This window comes from Pollicipes pollicipes, unplaced genomic scaffold (assembly GCF_011947565.3).
Source record: "Pollicipes pollicipes isolate AB1234 unplaced genomic scaffold, Ppol_2.1 Scaffold_5724;HRSCAF=6776_pilon_pilon_pilon, whole genome shotgun sequence".
In the NCBI taxonomy this organism is placed as follows: Eukaryota; Metazoa; Arthropoda; class Thecostraca; order Pollicipedomorpha; family Pollicipedidae; genus Pollicipes; species Pollicipes pollicipes.
This window is the reverse complement of record NW_023596746.1, coordinates 53542683-53569806: the sequence shown is the minus strand read 5'-3', so window position 1 is coordinate 53569806 and position 27124 is coordinate 53542683. Positions and strand designations below refer to the sequence as shown.

The 27124-nt window shown below is 51.3% G+C and overlaps 1 protein-coding gene across 1 annotated transcript; it reads right to left on the bottom strand.

The window, feature by feature from the left end:
- Positions 1 to 12549: 12549 nt before the first annotated feature.
- Positions 12550 to 17180, bottom strand: LOC119103201 (protein obstructor-E; the record flags this gene model as incomplete). Its single annotated transcript, XM_037226646.1, has 5 exons — positions 12550 to 13484; positions 13846 to 14062; positions 14652 to 14852; positions 15909 to 16050; positions 17058 to 17180. Coding segments are annotated over 5 exons (696 nt in total), but the record flags the coding sequence as incomplete, so codon positions are not given.
- Positions 17181 to 27124: the final 9944 nt, after the last annotated feature.

Here is a 27124-nt window from a genome sequence, read left to right as displayed (position 1 = left end):
ACCATGTCAAGTGCCATCATATTGCATCATCATCATGATCATGTGTGAAGTCTCGGGTGTGGAAACTGCATAACTAGTAACGGGTGTTGGCTCGTGTAAGTCGATGTACATCCAAGTGATAAAAATGCGATGTTCTCTGACAGCTAATGGTCTTCATATACACAGATATTAATCATTTCTTAACTAATGTTGATAAGGGTGCTGTGTTTTTGGCAGCTAATGGTTTTCATACCAGCAGAAAATAATAGTTCCTTAACCAAGGGTCATGACAACTTGTAAGAAAATTTGCCAAAGTATTGAATGTTGATTGACCGGACGCTGAAAGCTGAAACGCAGCTGGCCGAATGCAGAGATGTAGGATCCCAAAGATCGATTGGAAAAATGTACAACTCCAGTGATGGTGCAGAAATGCGGAGATACAGTTAAATGCTCAGTAGTAGGAAGGTTTGGTTTCAACCTCGCGCTAAAGTACCTATAGAAAGAAAATGCGCGGTGTTTGGCTCCTTCGATATGCGACACGTGCTAGGATTGGTTGGGCTATGTTACATTGCGCGGCATATGCTAATTCGAGCTTATGTGAAATAGCTGGAGGTTAGATTAGGTTACATGGGGTTACATCAGACAGGTTGGGTTGGGTTAGAAAATGGACTAATCTGACATCTGACCTTTTGGGGCAAATTTGCAAATCCCGAGCCTGTCACCTGAAAACTATCATCCACTAATGACCTTGAATTTTCAGGAGTCTAAACAGATATTTTGCTTTCCTAAACTATCACGGAGCAAGGTTCTGCTTCCCATGGTTGCGCCCTTGTGTTAAGGTGAAATACCGCCAACAATATCTCATCTACGCCCGGAATCCCCTAGGAAATTCGAGCTCTCATTTGGTGTACTCTTTTGACCAGATTTTGGTAGCCGATTGTTTGGCATTTTTGGATTGTCGTCATCGATCTTAAGCACAAAACAGATAGCGGCCGTATCGAGTCCATGTGTTTCACTTTGATATTCATCCTGGATCAATGTCAGCCCGTTCACGTTTTGCCTTGCGCCCACCAAGTGGTTTCATCTTAAGCCCGTCGCTATTTTGCCATTTACATCATATTTCATCACTCATTCATGGTCCTGTCAATGTCTTAAGTTTCGAGCGTATGGACCCGATATTTACTCCTCTTCATCACTAACCAAGCCACATACTGTTCCACCGCCGTGCAAGCAGGGTGTTGTCAGCACCTCGCAAGCCCCCGCAGCCACTCACACAGCCCCCGCAGTCACTCACACAGCCCCCGCAGCCACTCACACGGCCCCCCGCAGCCACTCACACAGCCTCCCGACAGCCACTCACACAGCCTCCCGACAGCCACTCACACAGCCTCCCGACAGCCACTCACACAGCCTCTCGACAGCCACTCACACAGCCTCCCGACAGCCGTCGAACATTGGCGGGCTGGGCCCCTAGTGCAGCGAGCCTGAGCCTGTGGCCCGTCTCCTCGGTATTGTGCAACGCGTGGACGGCTGCTTGCCGGCAGCGGAGATCCTCAGTGACCCGGTGTCGTCTCTCGTGGAGGGGGGGGGGGGGGGCATTTCGCAACGAGCCGCCGCCGCTGGTGGGTGGCGGTCCTCCCGCCTCGGACTCGGACGAACCTTGCTCACACGGGGGAGGCTTCCTCTGTCACAGGTGGATCCTAACAGGGTGAACGACGGGACCATGGGCGCCCCGAGGCGATGAACAAGCGAGATCGTTCTCCCTTCAGTGTCGTCATTCGAACGAGTGACGCGCTGTGCGGACCCGACCCCCTCCTCCCCAGAGTCGATGGTGGGCCCGTCCCTGTCGTTGCTACCGCCTCTTAAATCCTGGCGGCATTGTCGCTTCAGATGGTGGCCTGCCAGGGCCGGGCCAAGGATGGTGAGATAACTTGTATAAGGCCGTGCAAAACGTTGGGATGCTCTCTTATCGTGCCAGCCGTGGCTGTGGTTGGCCAATGTCAGATTGGTTCTCATCTCAGTACGTGTACCGGAAAGCACCACCGCATCCGCATTCGTCTGACGGCCGCTTGATATTACGTGAAATTGCTGAATCAATTAGCGTCTTATTTATACGGGCAGGTGTAGTGCAATCATCCAAAGCTGCGATTGATCACCTTTTTGTGTGCATCCTATTATTGAGGCTTGGCATCCTATCGTCAATATTACAAAATGATTGCACACCTCACTGCTTCACAAGATTACCACTGTTTGTGTTAGCTCATGTGAGGTAGCAGCATCGCATGCAAAGGACGCAATGTTGTAGTGTGATTGAGCACTTGTGTAAGACGTTGCGTATCTCTCGGGTGATTAGCGCACAGATTTGACGCAGCGTGCATTTCCCCGCACCTGAAGACGTTCTTGACTTGGTTTTTGAAATTTACAGCCCATGTTTAAAAGCTCCGAACATAAACGACACTGCCGATACACAGACTTTTGCACCACCATCTATCTCCCGCTGATTTTCGTCTCTTGTGCAGCGTAAAGCCGCGTTTTGATCCCCATCAGCTCACCTCAGCAAGGAAATAATTTATCTTAAGTTCTGACAGTGCTTCCACCAGGTTCCTTCATGCTTCGCGTAATACTTTTTCCAGGTCGTGCAGTTTTGCCACACTCTTATGGCGATTATGTTATCTGACAAGGTACTTGCCAAATCCATCGGCTGTGAGCAGGCTTAAGGCGTTCATGTGTTTTTTGTGTTAAATATTTAGCTATAACGGTCACACTGCTACGCGGTTCTGGTACCACACCTGATTCGGTTATTCCCAAAATAAGATATAGTGCCTCTAAATGGCTTTACAATTGGAACACACCGGAAAATCATGCCCACAAACGCTCATTTGTATCGTACATGTAGTAAGCATGCTGATAAGTGTCGGTTTCGTTGTTGCATAATGGTAACGCCCTGCGATACCTTCAAGAAGCACATCCTGCTGCCGTCGTTGCCTTTGTTATGGATCTCTTCATCGCACCAAACGCTTTGCTGCAAGATTCTGACTGATCTCTCTCCATCGCTTTTCCCCAACTGAACCCAAACTGGCGATGCCGCTCCCCAAAACTTATTTCTAAGATGTGAGCACTCTATGTTGTGGGGACAACCTGAGGTATCCAAAGTGAGTGTATTTTGGTTCTTTGCACAAGCTGTAGCTGTTTGTTGTTGGTCTATGTCAAATTGTCTCTCATCTTAGTACTTGCGGCCGTCCATGGCGTTTTCTATGTCATTCTGTGTATTGCGAATAGTCGGGATTGCCCGAATAGATTGTTGTTGTCAGCCGGACTGTGCAAGCTGGTTCAAAGTGGACGAGTTTCTCATCCTTTATAAATGTTGTAGACAGACCCACATTTCCAAACGGCTGCCATCGACCGGATTAAAGGGGTTTTGTGTTCTGACTGATACTAACAGGCGTCGCTAAAATGCTGCAACGCTCCGCGCTTCTTTACTGTTTCATATTCCTTAAGGCTGAAAACATTCTTTGTTATCTGGTAAATGCTTAACAAATGTGATGAACGCAGGGGTGCAGTTTCCTTTTCAGTTTGGTGACTTTCCTGCCCCACTTTGAGAAAAAGTGTGCCAAAGCCGGGCGAAACCCCATTTTGCACTCTTGAGGTAAGGTTTAGCATAAACACCCCGACATAAACATAGAGGTTTTGCATATGTACTCACTTGTGATATGCTGCACACAGACTGATTATAAAATTCGTCATTTTTGTGTTCTTCCTTGTTTTGCTGACTTACTAACACCAGCCGTGCAGCCCGGCAGCACTAAATCAAAAGGCCATGCGATCGGCGTGCAGGTGACAGCCCAGCTTCACCTGCATTAATTTCAAGTATTTACATGCCGAGTTGTCCAGATCTCGGGTCTGAAATCGTTATCTGTCGCTTCTTGATGTAGCTGCGCTGAGACAAACGAAATGCCATTTGTTCTCTCAGTCAGTGAAAAACTGAATATTGGACTTGCTTTTGTAGACATGGCAAGACGGCAAACATCGCTCTACATATTTTTTGGCCAGAGGTCTTCCCAGCTTATGGTCGAGTGATATCGCACCACGATGACGTGTTATTGTTATGCATGGCTTCCCTCGTTTCCTCAGATGGCCTAACCAAATGCCGTTTCACTTGGTGCGAGTCCCAAATATTGGTGGAAAAACGATGTAGCAGATGTCACAGTGAGCACACCAACGTCCGTTGACATAAGCCAAGCTTAGCTTTTATTGAAGTATGTTCATTTCCCGTCTGCTGGACTCACCAACTTTTTTCAGCACTCCGTCCAATTGTCGCAAGTCTAGCCGTCTGTAGTGTCCCGTCTGCAAGTCTATTCAGCTGGTTTGACTGCACTTTCACTGGCGTGATGGGGCTCATGTGGGCAATCATGATATGCCCATACATGTACGCATGCCTACCTATACGGCATATCCGTACAGGAAACCTTTATCTGCTTAATGGGACTCCAGTTCATCCGGAGTCTTATAGGACTACAGGGGAAGGTGTAAGGGGAAAAAGAAATATAGATAGGAATGGTTGGAGACGGGGAGAAAGAGAGAGAGAGAGAGAGAAAGAGAGAGAGAGAGAGAGAGAGAGAGAGAGGGAGAGAGAGAGAGAGAAGGGAGGGGAGACAGAGAGAGAGAGGGGGATAAGGGAGGGAGAGGGAGAGAGAGAAAGAGAGGAAGAAGAGAGGGGGAGGGAGAGATAGAGGGAGAAGGGAGAGAGAGAGGGAGCGGGGAGAGAGAGAGGAAGAGAGAGAGAGGAGAGAGAGAGGGGAGAGAGAGAGATGGGGAGGGAGAGAGAGTGAGTGAGTGAGAGAAATCACTGGCAAGCCGTAGCAGTTAACGTCTTCGATACCGGTTGAATATCCTGCTTTCTTACTCAGTCAACTTGTTTTGCTTTTTCATTCTGAGGAAACGCGGAAATGACGCAGTAAAAAGGGTTAATTTTGGTTAGCCGACGTGCAGTAAAAATCTGATCATTATTTCAGTGTACAGCAAGCAGACAGGTACCAATAAATGCGATATGAAGAGATCAACTCATTGGCATGCAGTTCTTAGCTCTAAAGAGTAGCAGAACATATTGTCAAAATATATCGCACTTTCCATTTCCGAACAAAACTGGCAGTAATAGAGTAAGTGTGCAGTGTATCACAAATATGAGCAGCCACAGATTCAAGGATGGCAACTTTTTTACATGTGGTGAATGCTGTCGTATCAAGTCTCATTCGCACGCAAAGAAAAGAATGTTCCCAATAAGGAGTCACCTCACCCGCTTATTTAAGGTTCCCTGACCTTACGCTGCAAACATTTTACAGTTCGATAGCTTTCAACGTAAGAAAGGGCTGCTCCTCAACTCCGGGAAACTGAGAAACAGGGATGAGATCGCTATTTGAGGCGTGCATTGCATGAAGCTGACGTAGTGCGAAAAGGAACAAAAATTAAGGAAAAATTTTACGTTCCAACGCAACACGAGGAAAATTGATGACTTCTTTTCAGAAACCAGATTCATGGCGCCGTTCGTCGTCATTCATAAGATGTTTTTAAAACCCATTCATCTCAGCATTCATTCATGAGTTGGATTTATGTCGACTGGAGAACGATTCCGTGTTCCGCCTCAATCAAAATACTACTTCTGGGAAATGCCTTATGCGCACATCAGTTGCCACGCCGGCCTGCCACGCGTTCCAGCTTGCTGCAGAACACATGCCAACCTCTTCAGAGACCTCAACGGCAAATACGGACAAAGCCTTGCATAATCGCCACCACTATACCGCGGCACGAGCGCTTGAGCCCGCTCAGACTCGCGACGCGCAGCCGCAGAGCCCCGGTCGTCCCGCGTCCGGCCAGACCGGCCGCACGACGCCTGGCACCAAACGCCGGCGGCGGCGGTGACGTCGCCGATAGGGGGAGCGAGCCCCTCGGGTGCCGGCCGTGACAGGCGCCGGCGGCGGCCCACACCCCGCCTGCCTGGCACCGCCTCCCACCGGCGGCATTCCGCACGGCCAGAGGAAACCGCACGCCGGCCACCTGCCCGGCACCCGCCCGCGCCGGCGGAAAGGCCCGCCGGGACGCTGGATGTCCGCCGGCCTGGCCGAGCCGCCGGCCGGTTCCTGAGCCGCCGGGACGAGCTGAGCCGGCCTCTTTAAGCCGTCTGGCTAGGGCGAGCTGAGCCGGCGTCTTCCCGCGCTCTTTCCGCGTGCTGAGTCCGATTGGCGGCCGCCGCGCGGGCGACCGGTCGGTCGGGTGGCTTTCATCGCTGACGCAAGGTGATGCCTGTGACGAGGTCCCGGTGGCCGTGCAACCCGGCCCGAGCGCATTCACCTCGTGTCATCTCGGGCTCCCGCTTTTTCGCCCGCCAAAAACGCCGCCAATGGTGCCCGGTGCCGCCGGCATAAAACATTACCGTGCGTCTCGCACAGCAAGGCAGGAATGCCGTGCCCGGCGCCCGCGCGGTCACGTGGCCGCCGTCAGGGCCGCCGGATGCCGACATTCACCGCCGCCGTGTGCGCCGAAAGTGAAGACACTGCTGAGTGACCATGGCGATTCGGATCACCTTCGAGTCGGAGAATCCGCGGCTGTCAGGTGTGCGTCACGCCCGGCACTGCGGTGCACAGCTGCAGTCGGTAACACAGATGCACAGCGTCATTGTTGAGATTGTTTTAGGATGATCTGACGCCACCGAGATGTCAAAATGTGGTTTAGAATGCGTGCATAAAACAAATGGCACCGGTGTGAGTTATGAACCGGACTCAGTTCAGCAGAAACACAGGCGCTACCCATGCTTTTCAGAAGCTGGCCCCGTGCCGGGTAGGTTTTTATGTGTTTGCTCTGCGTTCTCTGTTTTGTTTTCCTTCCCACTTTTCAGTGCCAAACCCATCATTTCATCTCACTCCCCACCGAAGGAGTTCGTGCAGCTTCTCCGCTTATCACATCAAAGTCATCAATCCCAACATCACGAACATGAGGCGATACAGCGAACAAGGTCCGCTCGTAAGTCTCTGGGAAATCTTGGGCGTCGCCCGCCAAACAGGGACACAGCACCTCGTGGCTGACACTGGCGCACGGCCGGCTCGGTTTCCACATCTCACGTGTCGCGCGCGCATGGCCCGTGGCAGCAGGTCGTCGGCATTGCGCCACAAGTGGCGCTTCTGAAGGACAGCGACGCCTGAGCGGCATCACAGTCCCCTTTCCAGTTACGAAAGGAACAGCGCCGTTACCCAGCGTCGGCGGGCCTCATCTGGCGGCTCCAGCCCTGGGCTCAGCTGAAACCCGACGGGTCAGCTGGCGGATTCTGATAGACGGCGCCTGTCCGTTGCAACAAACTGTTCATAGCTCACGGTGAGCTGAAATTCGCATGTCATTTTTAGTATAATTTGGATTATGTTGGCCGAAAGGCAGCCCCTTATTTTGTGGCCCAAACCCAAGAGCCCAACAAGAGCCATTTCGCTTTGAATTTTCTTCAGGACCTAAGAAGTCGGAAAGCTTGAATCGGACGGTCTTGAAAAAGCTACAGACGTTGTTGAGTCGATAAGTCCTAACAAACTGTAAATCAAAATGCATTTGTTCTTTTTCGACCTTATTCCACAGCACGAGAATAGGTGATTAAATATACCTTACCTTCGCATAGATAAGACAGTAGTAATAGACTTATTCCTTGGAAAAAACAGTAGAATGGAGATATAGTTTGGTTGATATTTCTCCTATAAACGTGCAGCATTTTAACGATCAGAGAAGCCACAGCTGATACTCCGCAGCATCGACAGAAAATATTAATATGACATTCCTCCTATCTCCTGCTGTTGTTTCGATAAAGGCATGTTGCCGAAATGTCAACTCAACTAGGTCTGCATTCTGCTGGTTTTCTCCGAGGAATAAGTTTATTACTACTGTCTTATCTATGTGAATACTATTCCTCGCTCATGCACTGAACAACTTACCTTACCTTCGCTGTAAATTGCGGTGTTGTAAACCATGCCCGTATGGACCACATCAATATATTATGAAGATTGTTTTTGATGAGCATGCAGCAGCATAAACGCACGTTACATGCGTCTCTTTGTCCTGCAGCCCATCATCGCATACAGGTGATCGTGCGCTCTGTCGGGGAACAGAGCGAGCGGATACTCTTCGCCGGTCAAAGCACATCCCTCTGTTGTAGATCAGTTCAAAAGCCTGCGGAGTGCCAGCTGTGCCGTTCTCTGCTCGTTAAAGCCCTGCATATGCTCTATCAATCTTCGCTGTCGACCATATCGTTCCAAGACGAAACAAGGCGACATAAACGATTAAAACGGTTAAGCTCCTTAAGCGATTCCGGCATGTAAGGTGTTTGCAGTGTTTCGTTACCGTCTGGAAGGGTTTTAAAGTGTTTTTAGAATCATTTTAACCGTTTGCAGCTACACATGACACATGGTTATTTAACTAACGGTTCTTGTGAGACCTTTCAACAATATTACATATCGTGTTTTCATTTATTTCATTGTAATTGGCCACGGTTACGAGGTTACCTAGTTGGGCCTTTACGTGGTCCGGGATGAAATGTATACTTGATGTCCCGTGTTGGATATTTTTCGGAAACGATTGTAGATAATTTGCTCCGTTTTTATGCCGTCATGACATCAGGACCTGTAATGTACATGCCGGCATGCATGGGTATGAAAGAATACCAAGTCATCTAATTAAAATCGGCGCTGAAAAAGAACCGCACTCAATGTAAGCTTAGAAAGTCGAATAGGTCGGCACGGGAGGATTAGAACAGTGTTGCAGCACAGAGGAACACTCGGGTGCATTGACCCAGCAAAGAGAATGTGCTGGGTATTGCCACAGGTCAGGAGGGAGCGTTGAGATAAGCGTTGCCATAGCTCTTGCCGATTTCTCGGCACCCGGTCATAGGTTCGAAGCGGATAAGGCCAAACAAATTAGTAAAAAAGATAATCCGGAAACACTGAGAAATAATTCCCTTTTGAGCTCACGGCCTACTTACTAAAACATATACAGCATTTGTCCGGTTTTCAAACATTGCTCTCCATGTCTGGACTAGGGTTAATCGATCTGTTGTTGCACGTGCCAAAGGCTGAAGAAAAACGCACTTGCTACCTTGCTTACCACTTCGTTACTGCCGTCTGTCAATGCTGCTGCCATGTGTCTGTGTTTTCAGACTTCAAAGCAAATGGGAGTATTGTTGTGTCGTAGCAGTGAGCTTCGCTGGAAAAAAATTGTTGCATTTCATATGTCTTCTTATCACGCCCGTTGCAAACTATTCTTTACTTGATTGTGTGCTTTCTTTGACATTTCTCATAGCACTGAGCTCGTATAATACATCTGATCGTCACTATAGCTCACCTTTCTCACCACATCGAATGATTGAATAAATAAATGAGTGGCGGACGCCAGAAGCCAGCAGCATGCGGCGCGTGCGGGCTTTGTCATTTTACTTGAAATACTCACCAGTGGCGACTGAACGATTGACAAATAGTATTTTGACGACGCGAAAGTTTGAAATTGCAACCCTGTGGGTTAAGTAAATGCTTTGACGGCACAATGCACAAAATGACAAATAAATGGGTGGCAAATACAGGCAATGAATCGGTGCATGTGATAGTGTAAATTTCGCCACGATCCAGGCTATAGTTTTGGCGACGGCGTGTTTTGCTCGCCGGTTTTCCAAACGCCGACTTCCCTACTCGCCCGGCCATTATCAGCGCAGACGTCGCACAAACTCGTGCTGGACACGCGGATTGCAGACGGTGCGTTGGCCGACGCTTTGAAATTTAATTCACGCCTCCACGCACTCTGACTGCCGAGATATAGAATAAAACGCGGAAAACCGCAAAAACACGCTAAATTCATATTCATTGTCTTTGTGCACGTGACACGTGACGCGCGCGACCGCACGTCTGGCACCACATGATGCCCCGTCCAATTATTTATCTAAGCGTGCTAATTGCTTGCCTTTCTGAGCCCTGGTTGTCTAGATGTGGTCACGGTTTCGAAAGGCTGCTGGTCGACTTTGTCGTCGGTCACAATGCCGGGCCGCCCGTGTAAAACCGACGGGCCTAAACGGTCCTTCCGCATTGCGCCCCGCCCGAACCTTGGACCGCAGCGGCACGCGATCTACCCGTGGAAAACCACCTCGTACACCCGCGCATCGTGTCCGAATTTCACCCTTCAGCGACCCGCTGCTGTCCTGTGAACAGTGCTTCGTAAAACGGGGCAGACAGGCAGACACAATCTAAGCCGAAATCATACGGCCATCCTGGGCATTCAGCTCCTCACGCCGTAGTACCCAATACTGTATCTGGCCTGCAGGAAAAACCACCCAGGCAAAAAAACAGCATGGATGCTTTTGTTGTTTTGCAAGGCGAAGCCGTGCATGGTGTTTGGATTTGCTATGTTCCGAAACGCTTATTTTTGCACTGGAATTTAGAGCATGACAACGGTTTTTTTGCAGCGGGGTCTGCTTTAGAAGTCAATTAGTGGGTGATATCCAATGCCTCACTTTTATAGAGGTGCTAAAACGTCGACACACTCAGGAGAAAATGCTGCTCGTGAGATCAAAAACCATTGTTCCGTTCCAGAATTAGATGTATGCCATTTGACGCAGCGGGAATAACAGATGCAAATAATTTACAAGAGGCAGATAATCATCAAACATAATGGTATTGAGCGTCATGACCCCGAACCAACCAATTTAAAAAATTTCCGGCTGTGTCTGCTGACACGGCCGTCAAAAACTTCTCTCTTCTCAGACAACCGGATACAAAAGTTTGCTAATCGATGTGCAATGACCATCAGAGACAAATAAGCAAGAAAAGTGTGAAAGTCATGTTTCGTGATCCAACGGCCAACAAAAGCCTAAATATGTCACTTTTGACTGTTGTCACGAAAAAGTCTAACCTCCGCCCCATTGAAACAAAATGCTCGCCATTTGACGCAGCGCAGTCGATTTATCCGGGAGAAGCAGGAGTGGAGAATGGGGGTCATGGGCTTCGCGACTGACGGGGCAAAAGTCTAACATTGTGCGTGTTTTTTGGCCCCTGAAATGCCAATATCAATCGATGCGCTGTAGTCGCAGTTATCGGGGCCAAACGAGCGTGAAATGTGTGGAGGTGCCCAAAAATCTTAAATTGTCTTAAGTCCAAAGTCAAATGCAGAAAGTCCAAAATTGTCTGAAGGGTGGTAAGGGTGATCTTGAATCATGTCAGCAGCTAAGAGCGGAAAATGTGTAGTTTTGTTGCTCCCTGGGTTATAGTGTTGATGATAGGCATGTCTCATATGTGTTTTTCTCCGGCACGTCGAGCTCGCCGCGTCGAATGGCGCACCACTCTGCAATCATTGTACTGGCAAATGGTTTTTGAGCGTGTCATTATCTGATGAGCCTCCGTTTGGATGGACCTGCTAGCCGGATTCTCCCTGTTTTATGTTCTTTTATTTCACCTGCGAACGCCACAGTCCATGAAAATGAGGTGATGCGATGAAATGCAGTGATGTCGTTGCAAGCTGTTGATGCATTGATGATACCCTCACCCTAATCTTTGCAACCATCTATTCTATTCAACTTCCAGCGATATGTACTCTCCAAGCTTATATTCTGCGTAGAGCGTGTTAAAGACTCGGTCGGGCGTGAGCTGCTAGCGAATCAGCGTTTTCAGTCGTGGCGGGGCACTTCGCAGTTTGCTGGGGGGTGGGGGGTGAAAATCACTGGTGGGAGGTCACTGGTTGAGATGTCATTGATTAGGAGCAGAGAATCAATTAGCTCATTAACTAGAGTCTAGTGACTCATCGCCCCTCCACCCCTCCCCACGGTCCACTCGCCATTCACCAAGCACTCCTTCCTCGAGTTCGAACCCGCGCCCAAAGGCGCTTGTGCACACTTTTTCCTTTCGAAAGCTCAAAGCAGCTGAGCGGGAAATGCCAGTGATGGTCACTGGGGGTTAATGAGATAACTTCTGGGGTCAATGCTGAGATGTCTTGAGAACGCTTTCTGGGAAAGGGCTCCTAAATGCTATTTTGCGGTCCGTGGGACAAAAACTAGGTCAACTTCTAGCCGAATTTGAGCTCCTGACCTACCAGGGTAGGACCCTTTTGAAATGTTTGTTCTGTTTAGACGAAGCTTACCTCCGGGGTCACTTTCAACTCACGGTCCCGCATAGGGACCACCCAGGACCAGGGAGCTGCGATTCCCCCGCTGCTCAGAAAGGACAGTCTCGGGCCTTGATCTTAGAAACTCTTTTTGTGTTAAAGAGCTCTTGCCTCAAGGGATCCCTCCCACCCTCATCCCGCCCATCACAGCCCTTTAAAGGCCCGTTGGATAATTAGAAGTCTGAATGTCGCCTATACAAAATTTGATCTGCTTTGCCTCTTCATACATTGCACAATGTGCGATGCATCATAAGCCAGCTTGGCATTTGTACACCACTTATCTAGCAATGGTGATTGAACCAGTTCCCAACGACACAGGTAATTCAAAACAGTTAGAAAAGCTTCAGCGGTCCATAAGTTGCAGTTGAACAGCGTGGTGTTCTGCTCGTAGTAGTCAAAAACAGCTGCGATGCGACAACCACAAGGTGTATTAAAAACGAAACATGAATTATTGCTCCGCAGTCCCGTCTCATCACACCTAACCCTGAAGCCTCGCCACTGTCACTATTGACATCCCATCACGACCAATCATGAAATATCTCCAAGATCAATCACGAAATTTCACCACATCTAACCGTGTCGCATGCGTCACCATGACAACTCCGCATTTTAAACGCATTTCAGTCACGTTAGTGCAGTTCGGGAAATTAGAAATCCTCTGTCGCCAGACGTCGACCGCAAGCAGTCGTCGGCCACGTTAGAACCATGAGCAGTCACCGCAGGGCGCACCTTTCGATGCTGTGTGCGTTACATGTGTGCGTTTCCGTGCGCTGTGTGAGTTACATGTGCACCGCAACACGACGGAGCATTGAAAGTTGACGTAGATTGTGCAAACTATACGTCTGCAATGTAACAAGTGATATGTACGATGGTAACACACTGATCGTTTGTGGAGTTGCGGCAACCACCATGAACACGTTTGAAGCGGGACTGATTATCTACGATGAGATGATTACATGATTGCAAGACATGAAGAATTTTGTTCAACTGGATAGTGTAAAAGTATTTTAGGTATCTTGGGTCGTCCTCGCTCGGGTGGGTTTCATTCACAACATGACGTATTTGGTCGCAATGTACGCGCAATGGGCAGGACCGATTAAAGTGGGCGTGGTAAAATCTGGTTCATACGATAAGGCCATCGTGTTTTATGTTTGGATTGCCTTATAGTCATAGGTGCGATGATCCCCGGTATGTGCGAACCAGTACTGCTCGTGATGAATTCCTCGGTACATCCCTTGCTGCAGTCCTCGGTATGGCTTCACTTCCTCTTGATGGCATCGCCGCCGCCCGCCTCCTTGATGAGACTTTCTTGGCGTCAACATTGCAGACGTCACTCGTAATAACTGCCAAAGCAAATCACCGGTTACAGAAATTCATGCGACTGTGGCCGTTGTGGTTAAACACGCAGGACTGAACAACAAGACTTGTGATGAACAACAATATAACAAACCACACCACAACTATACAGTTCTGGATTGAGGCAGACCGACTGACTCATCGTCAAGCACACCGGCCTTTGCTTGGAAAGGCCGGTGTGCCTTGTAGCAAGTATTACTCTGGAAAGATCCATGCGGGCGACAGGTGCGGGCTCTGACCAAACCCAACGCCTGCCGAGCCGACGATGACGCCGATATCCTCACGCCTTCTCAGTTATAGCCATCTCCAGTGCATGCACCCTCTCTTAATCACCACGCATATTCTCACCATTCGGGAACGTTTTCCGGTTTGTCGCACTGTTTTGTCTCGTCGTTGAACACGCGTCCCGCCTCGCAGCCGTGACGACGCGGCACAACGCCATCTAGGCACGAAAAGAAGAACTGGCAGTCCGTGGGGTCGGCGTAGCGCGGGTGGAGGGGGAAACCAGGCGCTGGATTGGCCAGTTTTCCGTCCACAGTTCCCGGACACTTGAACTCCAGCACCTCTGCAAATAAGAAAAAAGCGGATGAGTTTCATCACTCGAACAGGAATCTGCAGAACGTACCAAATTAGCTTGGCAGTCTTATGCGGTTCGGTCTTGTGAGTTGACAGTACAGAGATGTTCTAGGGTTTATCAATTTCTACAGATCTGCAAGATTAAGTGCACTTTGGACGCTTCCTCTGCTCCGTCTTTATCCGTTTGTAATCGTTGGCATCGGTTATTTCAAAGTGAGGTGCATAATTTGACCTTGGACTGAATGGTTATCCTGAGGATTTGGTCCATACCAAGAAAATGATTTGGGTTTTATACCAAACGTTAGCACGGACATTTCAGGACTTACATGTTCGGTTTTGCAATCATAGTAAGCAAGATAGTAAGCAGCATACGTCTTAAATTCAAACTTAGCTGCCTGCAGGCTCAGTAACTGCACAGAAAAGAACCAACCCGGTTCTGAACCCTTGTCACTTCATCACAACCCCTGGCAAAGTTCCCCTGTGTCGCTAAATGCCACCTTACAATAATTCCAACACGCATTTGCAACCGTAATGGAATTCGGCTTTCCGGCCGTGGCGGCGGCGCGACGTCGCTTGACCTTCCGAGGAGCAGCCGGTCCTGCCGGCTTGATCGGGCCACTGGCAGGTGCCCGTCTGCAGTGAGAACACCAAACCGGCCGGGCACGTGACCCGGTTGCTCGTGCCGTCCACGCAGTGGACGAAGCTGCCGCAGCGCGTTGGCTTCGGGTCGGCGAAGTAGCCGTTCTGCCGCGGGCAGTCACCGGTGGGCTTTGGGTCTTCTGTTGGCGAACGGGGCCGGGGGTGAGGTGGCCATGTGACGACGGGTTATTTGGATACTCTTGGGGAAACGAGACCTGCATGAGAGCTACGTGGTGTTTTGCCAAGTGCAAAACAAAGCAAGCAGTCTAATTTCGAGGAGTGCTAAAGACCGATAAGCGTATGACATGACCAGTAAACACCGCAATTAAAAAGTTGAAAATGTTTGACAACATTTCTGGACTGTCCTCACACTGTAAGCTGACAAGAAAACTTCGCCTCAACCAGAGCGCGTTGAGCGTGCAAGCGATCATACAAGTGTAAGCCATGTAAGTCACAAAGCCCGTACGTCAGACATCAGATTTACGCGTTCCAAAGCAGGCAGTTCCGCAGCACCCCCTGCCCAGCGCCGTGTTCCCGGACTCTCGCGACCAGAGCTGTACTTACGGGGCTCCTCCCACCCCGAGCTGTACTCACACAGCTTCTCCCGGCCCGGGCTGTACTCACACAGCTCCTCCCGGCCCGCGCTGTACTCACACAGCTCCCCCCCCGGCCCGCGCTGTGCTCACACAGCTCCTCCCGGTCCGCGCTGTATTCACACAGCTCCTCCCGGCCGGCGCTGTACTCACGCAGCTCCTCCCGGTCCGCGCTGTACTCACTCAGCTCCTCCCGGCCCGCGCTGTACTCACTCAGCTCCTCCAACCCCGAGCTGTACTCACACAGCTCCTCCCGGCCCGCGCTGTACTCGCACAGCTCCTCCCGGCCCACGCTGCACTCACGCAGCTCCTCCCTGTCCGCGCTGTACTCACACAGCTCCCACCGGTCCGCGCTGTACTCACACAGCTCCTCCTGGCCCACGCTGTACTCACGCAGTTCCTCCCGGCCCGCGCTGTACTCACACAGCTCCTCCCGGCCCGCGCTGTACTCACTCAGCTCCTCCCGGCCCGCGCTGTACTCACGGGGTTCCTCCCGGCCCACGCTGTACTCACACAGCTCCTCCCGGCCCACGCTGTACTCACACAGCTCCTCCCGGCCCGCGCTGTACTCACACAGCTCCTCCCGGCCCGCGCTGTACTCACGCAGCTCCTCCCGGCCCGTGCAGTTCACACCGAAGGGCTGGTCGCAGCGACCGAACGAGACGCTGTAGTCGTTGAAGACGAGGCCGTCCGGACACATCCGCTCCGTGATGACGAAGTCCTGACACTCGTAGTACCGGTCACACTGGTGGCAGCACGCGGTGCGCGCTGAGCGTGCGTGGGAGGACATCGCCACCGACGCTATCTGCTGTGCTTCAAAGGAGGCGACGTTCGTGCACCATGCAGGCGTGTAATTGTTCCATCGAATGTCGCTTAGGCCTGGATATTTGTAGGCATGACAAATGACTGATGCAAAACATCGATTTGATATCGTATTGAAACAAACGGGCAGACTTGTTTCATCCTCCTTATGTTCAATGCCGAATGGGGCTAAAATATCGTCCTGGTTTAACCAAGAGCGATTTTAGTCCAAATCGCGTCGATTTATATGAATTCAGATTTCATTCATTGCACACACATGCATGGATCCCAAAAAACATATGCAACGACCCATGACCCGGTTGCCATCACCCAAGCCACCTGGGGGGGGGGGGGGGTCACGGATACATCGTTGGATCCAGTCAGATCTCTGGGCACATGTCTCCTTCAAAGCTGATGTTGAGTAACGCGTCCTAATTGAACTTGATAATCGGCCTCAGGGAAACACGCATGAACCGCTGCAGGTATGGTTTGACCATCGGCGTATGCAGTAGCAGGAAAAAAGATATGGGCAGTCCCAGGTATAGACCCAACAAACAAGGCCGCGTGGAGCGTGCAGCACGCGGCCGGCGCGAGTGTCGGCCGAACAGCACGCGGCCGGCGCGAGTGTCGGCCGAACAGCACGCGGCCGGCGCGAGTGTCGGCCGAACAGCACGCGGCCGGCGCGAGTGTCGGCCGAAGCTCACCGCAGGCACTGTGAGCTGGAATCGAGTGCAATGCTGAAGCTTTCACAATGCTCAAGGATACCTCTGCTACCTGACAATCTTGAATCCATATGGCCCATTCATATGTGTTGGCACATCAACAAAACACTTGCAAGCCTTATTTCAAAACGGTATTCCCATGTGACCGAGGCCTGAGTTACATCATGTCACATTTCCTTTTTACACTTGCCAGGACCTGAGTTACATCACAAACGCGCGAGAGCCGAACCTGGAACGCGTCGGCGAAGAAGCCGTCCTTCTGGGGGCATTCTGTGTCGAAGGTGGGCGCCTGAGGGGCGGGCGTGGTTCTGGCCGGCACCACGCGACTGGATGAGCCCCGGCGGCCGGGCGCGCGGCCGACCGCGGTGGCGCCCGCCGTGGTCCGGCCTGGCGCCGCCGGCGGGGACGCCCCCTGCCTCAGGAACGACCCCCGGCTTGGAGACGCCTGACCGACAGGGTCCCGGCCGACGGGTCGTCGCCGGCTGGTGGTCCGCTGTCCCGAGACTGGCGACAGACGATGGCGGCGGTCGGTGGAGGGCGGCGGTGACTGGGACTCGGCATGCTCGGTACTGGTCGGCGTGTGTCCAAGGTTGACTCAAGGAGACGCACCCAGTCGGCGTTTCTGGGAATCGCCTTAGCTGTGGATGACAGGCGTTGTGCACCGCAAGCTTTCACTCAGAGCCCACCTGTTCGCCGTGTCACCGGGAGTGCTGAGGTTGGGACTCATTGAAGCATATCACGAACCCCAGCTGTCAACATCGCGGCGGGATCGGAAAAATAAGCAGCGCAGGGGATTAAAAAGTCTATGGTAAGGTGCTGAGCAGTGAGCGTCGTAACCGTGAAAAAGCGCTACAAGCCTTTGTCTGATCTGTAGCTGGTCCCCAGTCCAGTGGAAGGTGCGCCCACGCTGCCCTTGTCCATGACATTCGAGCAAGTCGCTCGATTAATTGGACCAAGGGCAGCGTGGTATCCGATTGAGTAAGCAGATCTTTTGCTGCTGTTAACACGAAGCCAATATTTGACGGTGCATCATTTCGTTACATTCAGCTCAAGAAAGACTACGGTCGGTAGATACTTGCCTGACAGGGACTGTTTCACAATTGAACACATTGAGGCAAGCATCATATATGATGAGACAAGCTCACTTATAGCTATTAGTATAATTTTGAAGTGGAAAAGACTGCTTTAAATAGCGCAATTATCTGTGTAGTAAATATGCTTCGCAATACGTAATGGTTTGAACACGTCATTGTACATTGCACAACATGTACCAGCCAGCTGATATTATACAGCTGATTTCCAGATACAGCTAGAGAACCAGCTGTATCTGGAAATCGCGCTCAAGAATACTAGATATAAACGCCTTGAAGATTACATTTGCATTGACCTTGATCTTCGCATGGCTTATGGAATGGCAGGATTTGAACGACGTTATTATGGCGTCACGAATGCCAAGTTGACATTCAGATGTTCTCCCGATATACCTCTTCTCGTGTTTAATGTGGCTATTTCAGTTAAAAATCCGATCTAAATGTGGAACACTCCCTTGCACTATATGCACACTTCCTTGCAGGTCACGATGACAGCATTTTTCACACACTTGCACTGTGGAGCGCATTCCTGCACACTGAGTGAAGGCGCTCACTCCCCACGCATGGCGAATCGGAAACCTATGCGCACATCCTTACCTCATACAGTAAAGCACAGCTAGACAGGTGGGTCAGTTAGGTCATTCAGTTCACAGCGCTGACACGGCACTCCATCGGCCGCCGCAGCGCCGCCTCCCAGAGCGCGACAACCACCGCCGGGTCGAAGAGGTCACGCCTCGGGCGCCGCGGGCACCCCACTCACCGAGCGCGATCAGAAGCAGGGCGGCGTAGAGGCAGTGTCTCATGTCTGGGCCGGTGCGGTGCACTGTGGGGCCGCGTGCGCGCCCTCTAACCCAGATCGGCCGGCGCCGCGGCGGCGAAGGTCGAGCGCGGTCGCCGCGGCCGCCGGCCGGCCGGCGCGTCCGGCCACGGTAACGGGCCGCTATCAGCGGAGCGGCCGCCGCCCGCGCCAGCCCCGTGTCGACCCCGACACCGCTACAAGGGCGCCGGCCACCGCGCCGGTCACCGCCGGACCGACCTCTGGTGTCCTCGCCGGCTGGTCCTCCATTAAGGCGCGACCGTGAGGCAGGGTGCCGCAGATGGCGTGATGGCTGAGAAATCCGACGACGGCTGGCTACATCCAGCCGAGTGAGAACACGAGTGCACTGGGTCGTTACGCGACATCAGCTGTATGCCTTTATGTATTAAGGCCAACCACTGGTATTCCGCATCAGTTCACTCCTACTCCACCGTCCATCTTCCTGATTACCTCGTCCTGCCGGAGGACAAAATCACTCGCCTCCCCGTCTGATCACTAATTCAGCGAGACAGACCAATGCGTTAAAGATGGCCGTGCTGTTTGTCGTGTGAACTTTCGAGTGGCGTCCGGTTTCGTTGGCTTTCGGTGAACAGATGGCCTCCCAGGTCACAAAAGTGACTTGAAAGCTTGCCAAATTATGAAGATCCAGACTTCGCTAGCCAATGAGGCACAGCCACGCAACGTAGGGCCACGGCAATGACACCTTAGCCTTTCTCTATGTCTCGCGCATCAGATGACGTATGACGCGTGACGTATGCAAATGACGTAGGAGAGGATCGTGTCAGGCGATCCTGCGACCTTCCAGGATGGATTCAGTGCCCGCCTGCTCGAAAACGACGATTTGTTTTAGTAAAGGCTTGGGTCGGACATGATGCATTTCGGTTCAAGTGAGGCAAAATGACGCTTTGTTGGTCAGAAAGCTGGCCGAGGAGTGCATTTCGGTCAAATCAGATAATCTGAGTTCATTGACCCTCGCTTGAACCTGGTACCTCGGACGCTCGACTTACTTAAACCTCGCGTGGCCCCAGGATCCGACTTGGCCCGAGCTATGCTCTGGTGATTATGTTCTGTTTTCATGCTCTCATGCATTTGATACTATGAATCTTTATCGCTCCCTACACCCACGTAATCTGACAGGATCTGAGGCTACTCTGTTACGTCAAAACGCTAGCTTTGTACGTTTGAAAAGTTCTCAACATATCCGCATCGCTGGACGAAAACTGTCGTCGCGTCGCATCATTTGAGACCTGCGAGTTAATTTCACCTGGCTTGAGCTCTGAGTGGCTGGAGACCAACGAGCTCCTAATAATTTTTCATGCAGCTTGTTGGCTGAAGCTTGGTCCAAATCCATGATAAATTCCAAAGTCCGTGCATTACACACGCGGAACAGTAAGGGGACCGGCAGGCACCTTGCGCAACCTTTCGAGAACGACCTGACCTGACAAGACGCGAGGCCGGCTTTGGTCTCACCACGTGATGAGTGAAGTTGTTTAGAACGTCGACTTTATTTTATTACAATTTCTTAGCACTTAATACCGAACGGACGCTAAATTTTGCTACGAATTAGACTCAGTGCAAAAGAGTAGTTCATAACCGATACGTGGGAAAAGAACTAACCACGGTTCATTAGTCTCGTTTGATCTCATTGCTATAATCAATGTACTACAAGTGAATGGGGTGGTTAAGGAGTATCATTACGCATTCACTTGGTGACTCAAGTTATGATTCACAGCCATGGAGGAGTGACAACCAAGCATATAATGGCGCTGCACTGTAAGTCCTTGGAAATGACGCCTTAGGTGGCATAATGTGACCTGGATACGATTTGCCGCCAGGCATGCATAAATAGCATACCGCCAGGCACCTCATACTTCACAGTGCTGTCATTTCACAGCTTTTCAATGCCGCAAAGGTTCCACTTGAAGTAATTTACATTCCCAGACCAGATTATCGGCACCACAACGAAGTGTTTCATGGCGGGCTAAGGTACTTGTCACTCGTGTAACCTATCAGGGCTGGCATGGGCACACGGATGACTGTCATTGCGCCATTTTTCCTTTTTAGAAACGAGCATTGGAGGAAGTTATATGTTGTATGAAGTTATATGTTGCGAAATGCAAAATGTTGGTGTGCCTGTTGTACGGCACGTCATTCGTCCCGCTTCCCGGCCCCTTTCGTTTCCAAAAGTATTTGTCAGAAGTGACTAAATATTTTTTTTTAACTAAAAAGACACCTTTCAGAAGTTTAAGAAACACAAGGTGAAATCAAACCTTGTGGCTACTCATCTTTTTCCCCACTTCGGTTAGTTATGGCAAAAAAGGACCATACCAACTGGTGGGACACAATGCGCATTGGAACTTGGAGCAGGACGAGCAATGTCATAACGGATGTGAGAGCATCTGTTACCACTGTGTGCATGCATGTTCTTCATCTGTTTCCACTGCACGCGCAGGCCCATGCGAGGATGCAGGAGTCTAAACTTCGTTCACTAGGACTCAGCTGAAACGTGGGTTTAGAAATTATCAGCTCACTTCTTATCAAATGGTCCTGGCGCTTCTGAAACCTCGCCGAAGAAGATTGGTCTTGGCGGTGCCGCCAAAGCTGGGCTGAGTCCCGTCAGTTCTGCTTGTGAATTATTCGCCGCACGGAAGTCAGTTTCTTAAGGTCATCTGCAGCTGTCCTTGAGCATATCCTGCTCAGTGCAGCGCTGACTGCTAGTCGGCGCGGAGCCCTGCTTAGTGCCACGTCCGATGGTGCCGATGATGACGTGATCAATCAGGCTGACCGACGGCACGACCTGATGTGACAAAAGAAAGCTCAGCTCTCAGCTCCTAGTATTTTTTTCGATCTGAGTTATTGTTTGAAAATGACTAGCAACAATCTACCAAGAGGTATTGGTTAAATGGCCGAGTCTCGTCAGCAATTGTTGGTATACATGATAAAAATATATTCGCCGTTTTCAAGGTCGTGTTAATCATCACGAATTCAATGAAATAACGTGAATCCAAACAGCCCAATGTGGACGTAGTTTAATATGCATCATACATTATGATAGCATCGCTTAACCAGCCTCTCCTGGCCAACTAAAGGTCATCCATTTTCAACTAAAGAGCTCATAGTCACGACAGCGCGACCTTGCTCTGAAAGCTGCATTGTGCCCACTCTGATCATTGCTGCCGTACCCTTTAACCCGATTATGCTTACCTTGATACCGATCCCCCCTCCCCCTCCCCCTGATGCTGGTCTTGCACTCTTGTCTGAAAATAAGACGTTCGTGAATCGAAGTAGTAATGGCGCCACCTATAACGTACCCGGTACGCTTCGCACCCGCGGAGCTTGCCGCCTTGCTAGCAGGAGCTTCGCCTGAGCTGTTCGGATCAAAGCGCTAGGCGATGCCGTGGTTTTGGGGTGCGGCGCCTCGGGGCGGTGATACCAGGAGTCATACACCTGACTCGAGTCCATCCACGTGACTCCGTGCTCGGAGCAATACTCTATGTGGGCGCTGTGGTTTGTGGCTGAGAGCCCTCCAGCTAAAATACGTCCGAATTGCAGGGCGTTTGCATATCAATTGCATGATGTGAATTTGACGTCAGCTGCTCGCATGGTCTCTAAACACGAGTTATCACCGGTATGTGATCTGACCTGTGGTACAGGCAACAGAGAAAAACCGAAGTTAACAACGATTTTCAAAAAAGGAATTCAAACCGCACGCTTCGCATGCACGAATATTTTATGGCTCGAATTTGAAAGCTATGCATGAATATAAGCTGAGCTGGATATTATTTTCATGGTGATGTCTAAGCGATTGCTTTTTTATGGGTGTGATATTCTTTTGTGAGGAACAGACAAGAAGAACGAACATGCCGTACACGCTGACTACCGGTGCGCCGAGGCAACAACCCGTGCGACTTGTTTCTTTGTGATATGTTCAACGACAAAACCACCTTTGAGCCTGCCATTTGATAAAATGAGTTTGCTCCCATGGTGTCATTATTTTGTCGTGCCGCATAGGAGAAAAGACCTTTTAGCCAACAAAGAACGAACATCCGTGTATTTTACGTCTTCACTTGTCAGCCAAAATACATTACCTAACCTTAATTAATTGCTTCTCATTCACTCCGAGAATTGATAACGCTTTATAGCGTTTTAGCACACACATGGCCCAATAGTATCTCACAAATTTTAACGCGTCTCGCTGCGCATCGTCGCACTAAATTTCCTCTCCAGCGTTCCTGGAAACCCCGTTTCCGGCAGGTTTCTGATGACCGCTCGATGCTTTCCCGTCACGTTTTCCATGCGTTTTCGGCGCGTTCCCGGTGCGCTTTCGGACCTTTTCGCGCGTACTCTGTGCGCGCCTAGCCGTCGAGAGTGGAGCGCACCTCTTGGAGTCGGGCCTCGCGCCGCGCGTCCTCCTGCGCCTGCCGATCCCGGTACGCGGCCAGCACCTCCGGCGCGATGGCGTTCCTCGCTGTAACAAGTTCGGGTAGGTCAGCTGTCGTAAAACAGGGCACCGCCCTTGGTCTGGACGCATGTCGAGGACTTTTGTTGGCACGTGAGGGATCACGGAAGCGTCTGTCCTAGAAATGATGTGTTTGTTGTTTACATGGCATGTGTGATATGAGATCAGAAAACGCTTCCTCACTTTCCCGAGTCTCCCTTGTTCAGGGACTGTTCCGAAACAGCGCCTCAAACCTTGCGTGCGGTCTTCGCGAATTTGCTCCCGCATCAGATATGGTCGAGTTCTCAGCAAAAGCTGAGTGGGAAGCACATTTCGTCATATTGCAGGCCCGGTGAATTCAGCATTCACGTCTCTCACCCCCACCGAGGCCACAGAGTCCGCTGCAGCTGACGCTGATCGTGAGATAGATATTCGCCACCAGTGTCGATTGTCAAAGCAGCAAAAAAGAGCAGGGTGTGCTTGCAGGCCTGTCTGAGACGGTCTTACTGACCACAGTATCAGCAGAGAGTTGAAAGTCAGTGAAATGATTACATGTGCCTTGCATCTGAACCAGTTTCCGAGTCTCTAGTGGGCATGCATATTGGCATCACGCGGCGCCTTCCAGGTAAAGCAAAATGGACAAACAGACTTATTGGTCTGACCCGAGAGTAATTGTCATCGTTTGTTTCTCAGCTCAGCTGCGCAGGCGTGACTGTTGCGAGGATTCACGCACGCACGTGGCGCGCGGCGATCGTCGGGCACCTACCATCCGGGCACCTCCTCAATGTTCTCGTTACAAGCGTCCTTCGCCGGGTCGAAGACGGTCGGTTCGGGGCAGCCCTGCAGGCGTGGCTTGACGGAGCCGTCCCTCCTTGTTCAGGCAGATGGTAGTACTTGGTGCAGTCGTCGGGGTGCGGCTGCCGCGTGAACTCGCCCACCTGATCGGGCGAGAACTCTTGCGCCGGACACTGGAAGCCCAGGTAACCTGCCGGAGCCGCGACGGTCAGAGCTGGCATCCGCCAATCCTGTGCAGCTATCGGCTGAGCATGAGACTGAAACGGCTGAGTCGGGGTCATTAAATCCGCCTGTGATAATAGCCCTGTGGCTGGATCGTAGCATTCCTGAAGTCGAATTATGGTGGCACGAAATAAACATGATGAGAACGGTCCATGCAGCGTGGTATGCCTTGTTTACAGGTTTTCCCAGTCTGCTTGCCAAATTCGGTCATTGCAAGATGCAGCGCCGCGAGGAAAGGAAGATTAGGGCTTAAGCCTGTGGTAAACTTACCGTTTGATTTATGTGATTTTCCATACGGTAGGTATGATGGCGTATGTACGACGGCCGTAGGTGTGGACAAATTTGCTGCAGGCTCTCAGGCAACTTAGTAATTCAGTTGCTTTCCAAGAATAAGTGCTCATTTAGGGATTTCGGGGCAAGTCGTAATGCAAATGCCACAAGTGCGTGAAATTCAATAACTGATCGCGAACACCTCGATGGCAGCTCCAGTGTCATCTTTCAAGGCTTTGTGCTCTGGGAGCCAGGCACGCAACGAATGTTTCTCTCCATTTTGCCTGCATGTCCCTGCACAACACCTGCTGACCCACAAAACTTGCATTTGGATGGGACTAAGCCCATCATCAGGATCCAGCGATCACTAGGGATCAGCCGGATTCTGTTATCAAAAAGACGGGTCTATCCCGAAGCATAACCTGTTGCCAACACCGGTGGGTCGGGTGAAGAAAGACACTGGTCTGGGTGCCCGTGACTGGCGCCGTGTCCGTCACATTCACTCCAGCGGCCCTCGGTCCCCCACGCTGACGGAGGCCTACCACGCATCTCAAACGCGCTCAAACGTCAACGCGCGCGCCCAAACGCGCCCAAACCCCGCAGCGCCACTCGGGCTCCGTGGCTGGAGCGCGGCACGCCGCCCGCCCGAAGCCTGCCGCCCGAGGCCTGCCGCCGCCGCCATCAGCCGACGACGGCGGCGGCAGGGGACGGCCGGCGCCTCCTCCGGCCCTGACCCGGTTCGGGCCGCGGCCGCGCGCCGTCGCCAGAGCCGTACCTGCCGCGTCAAGTCCACAGTCTTCCACTCGTCGGCCCACTGGCAGAGCAGGGTGCGGGCGTTGTAGGCCAGGGTCTCGGGGCAGTCGGCGCGGAACGCCCTCCCGTTGACGCAGCTGGTGAAGCCGGAGCAGTCCGCCGGCGCGTCGCTGGTGCGGAACAGTGCGAACTGGCGCGGACAGTCCTCAGTCGGCTGCGGGTCCTCTGCAACAGCCGACGTAGCGCCATGCACGGCTGTCTTTCGGAGGCTTGTTCGCGCGAGGGTCGACTCAATCGGACGCCAAAGCATCGGTGACAAAGCATCGGTGACAAAGCATCGGTGAAAAAACATCGGTGATAAAGCATTGGTGACAAAGCATCGGTGACAAATCATCGGTGACAAAGCATCGGTGACAAAGCATCGGTGACAAAGCATCGGTGACAAAGCTTCGGTGACAAAGCATCGGTGACAAAACATCGGTGTTAAAGTATCGGTGACAAAGTATCGGTGACAAAGCATCGATGGGAAAGCATCGGTACGTCAAGCCGCGCGTCGAAAACGTTCCAGAACGGGCTTCAGCACACTGGAAACAACACGCACGACGCGTGATCTTCTTTGAGATGCTGAGTGTGATGTAAAGAGCAACCACAAAAACTGTACCAGACTCGCGAAGGATATTTTGATGAATGCAGCGACCTCATGCCTTGGATCTCAATCATCTGAAGTCAGAAGATTCAGAAGCGGCGACACAGATGACAAGAGACAGATGCATTATACTGAGTTGGGCCTGGACCCCACGGCGCACGCAAGGACCAGCTGTAAGAGTGCCGTGTCGGACGCAAAGACCATTATCTTGATGAATGCATCGGTCCCATGACGTGTCCTTGGACCATCGTGAAGCCAGACAATTCATATATGCCGAGAATAGCAAAAACAGACAGCTGTAATCAGAGGCTGAGCTGGATGGGTCGGGGCTTGCTTGCGCTGATGGACTCCAGACGAAGTCATAGGACGCTTTCGAGGCTCAAGGCCTGAGTATGTCACACGTAAGAAGCTCACGTGCAAATAATTGTGTGGATCTGCATAGCACATGCTCAAGGGGAGGTCATGGACTGTCATATCTATCTCACAGCACCCTTGACGTGTCAAGAGAACTTCCTGGGGAATATACAAACATGTGTTTAATATGCTGGGAGGACAGGACTTCGTGGTGACTAAGGTCTACAACATGTTTCATTCTGCCAATTCTGTCCCAACTGAAAGGATTTACTTATCTCAGTTAAATCTCGAGACTACCAATCGCTCGTTGTTTTGTTCGTTATAAAACAGAAGCCCTTCCGCACTAGCGATATAGTATTACATCGATGCCTGTGCCAGATGCGGAGATGACCTTTCACCGGGGAAGTTCCGGCCGGTGAGTCGTCAGCGGCTCTTGACCGAAGATGACCTCCGCACACGCGGCCGCCCGGTAACCGTTAGGCAAATAGAAAGTGCCCAGCCTGGAGATTAGGCCCCGAGCGGGTGCTCCCGGTCCATTGGAATTCAAGGTCGGTCGGGATCTGTGCCCGAGTGTTCAGTGGCAGACGAGCAGTAGCCGGGCGTCGCCAAGGCCGAGCGTGAAAGCGGAACCGCGTCGGTCACAGAGAGTCCGCACAGCGGCCTGGGGCTGGCCAGTACGCCGACGATCCGGAGTCCAGACAGATTTCAGGAAGAATGTTTAGTAGTGAAAAAATGACCCCGCTTATGTCTTGGAAATACTGAAGCGTCACTTTTACTGTTCAGACATATGACCTCTTTTGGGGCGATGTTCGCGACATTTTGCTGTAAACTAACATATCACATTCACACTTGTTTATCATAGAAAATGTGCTACAAAGGGATTTTCAAGGCTCATTTTCGTACTTTACCA